The following is a 1,005-nucleotide window of genomic DNA, read 5'->3' as shown; positions in this document are numbered from 1 at the left end:
CGACGCTCATTGGTGCCGCCGCCCGCGGTTCCGCAGCGGGTTTGGAGTCCTAGCTCCAGCCAGGAGAGGGTGCCCGAACCCGCGCAGCTGCAGCCGCCACCGAGGGCTTTTCCCCAGACTAGTGTATCGCGGCCCCGGCACCCAACCCTCCCCGACTCAGAGGCCACAGCAACCAACCCCCACGTCCCGATGGGTCCCGAGGGGGGCGCGGCGAGGCCCGGGTGCTTCTTCGGCGTCTACCTGCTCTATTGCCTGAACCCTCGGCACCGGGGCCGCGTCTACGTGGGGTTCACCGTCAACCCGGCTCGTCGGGTGCAGCAGCACAACGGAGGCCGCAGAAAAGGCGGGGCCTGGCGGACCAGCGGGCGCGGGCCCTGGTAAGAGGGGTGGTCACTCAAGAGGAGGGCTTCAAGGAGGCGGCGGGCCCGGGGCAGAGTCAGTGGCAGTGGGCGGGGCCGGTGTGGCTCTGAGAACCGGGCCTTGGGGTGGCTGGTGAGGTGGGTGGGCCTGTCTCCCGGGAGGAGCCTGTGGGGAGGAGGAGCCTGTGAGACTAGGATGTTAGGAAGGGGACTGATGGTTTAGGCTTGATCCCGCCACAGGGGTTGGTGAGCCAGGCTGGGTGGAAGATTGAACCTGGGAAGGCAGTTAAGTCCCGGTGACCGGAGGCGGAGCCGAGGAGGCAGGTGCGAGGGGCGGGCCTCTAAGGAGGGCAGCGCCTCGTGGACAAGGCTTGACGCCCGCGGTGAGGACTCCACTCTCCGGCAGGACTGAAGGCGAACCGCGGCGAGGGGATTGGGCTTGACACGGGTGGAGCGGGGGGGGCGGGGCGTTTCACGGGCCACGCCCTCGTTCTCTTCCCCAGGGAGATGGTGCTCATAGTGCACGGCTTCCCTTCCGCCGTGGCCGCCCTTCGGGTAAGGAAGGAGACTGGGTGGCAGGAAGATGGGCTGGGGCGCGGGACCCTCCCGGGGCGGCCCTGAAGCCCTCACTCCCGCCCGCAGTTCG

At 69.2% G+C, this 1,005-nt stretch overlaps 1 protein-coding gene across 1 annotated transcript in view; it reads left to right on the top strand.

Annotated features, from left to right (window-relative positions):
* Nucleotides 1–6: 6 nt before the first annotated feature.
* The window catches only part of SLX1A (SLX1 homolog A, structure-specific endonuclease subunit), a 3,615-nt gene continuing 2,616 nt past the window's right edge, over nucleotides 7–1,005 (top strand). Inside the window, exons 1-2 of the mRNA XM_005881975.2 lie at nucleotides 7–377; nucleotides 863–914. Coding sequence (XP_005882037.1) covers nucleotides 190–377; nucleotides 863–914 — 240 coding nt within the window. The 5' untranslated portion in view covers nucleotides 7–189. The remainder of the gene's footprint in view (nucleotides 378–862; nucleotides 915–1,005) is intronic.

The sequence above is a fragment of the Myotis brandtii genome, unplaced genomic scaffold, assembly GCF_000412655.1.
Source record: "Myotis brandtii unplaced genomic scaffold, ASM41265v1 scaffold698, whole genome shotgun sequence".
Classification (NCBI taxonomy): Eukaryota; Metazoa; Chordata; class Mammalia; order Chiroptera; family Vespertilionidae; genus Myotis; species Myotis brandtii.
Note: the sequence above shows the minus strand (reverse complement) of the source record. Positions and strands in the feature narration are given on the sequence as shown.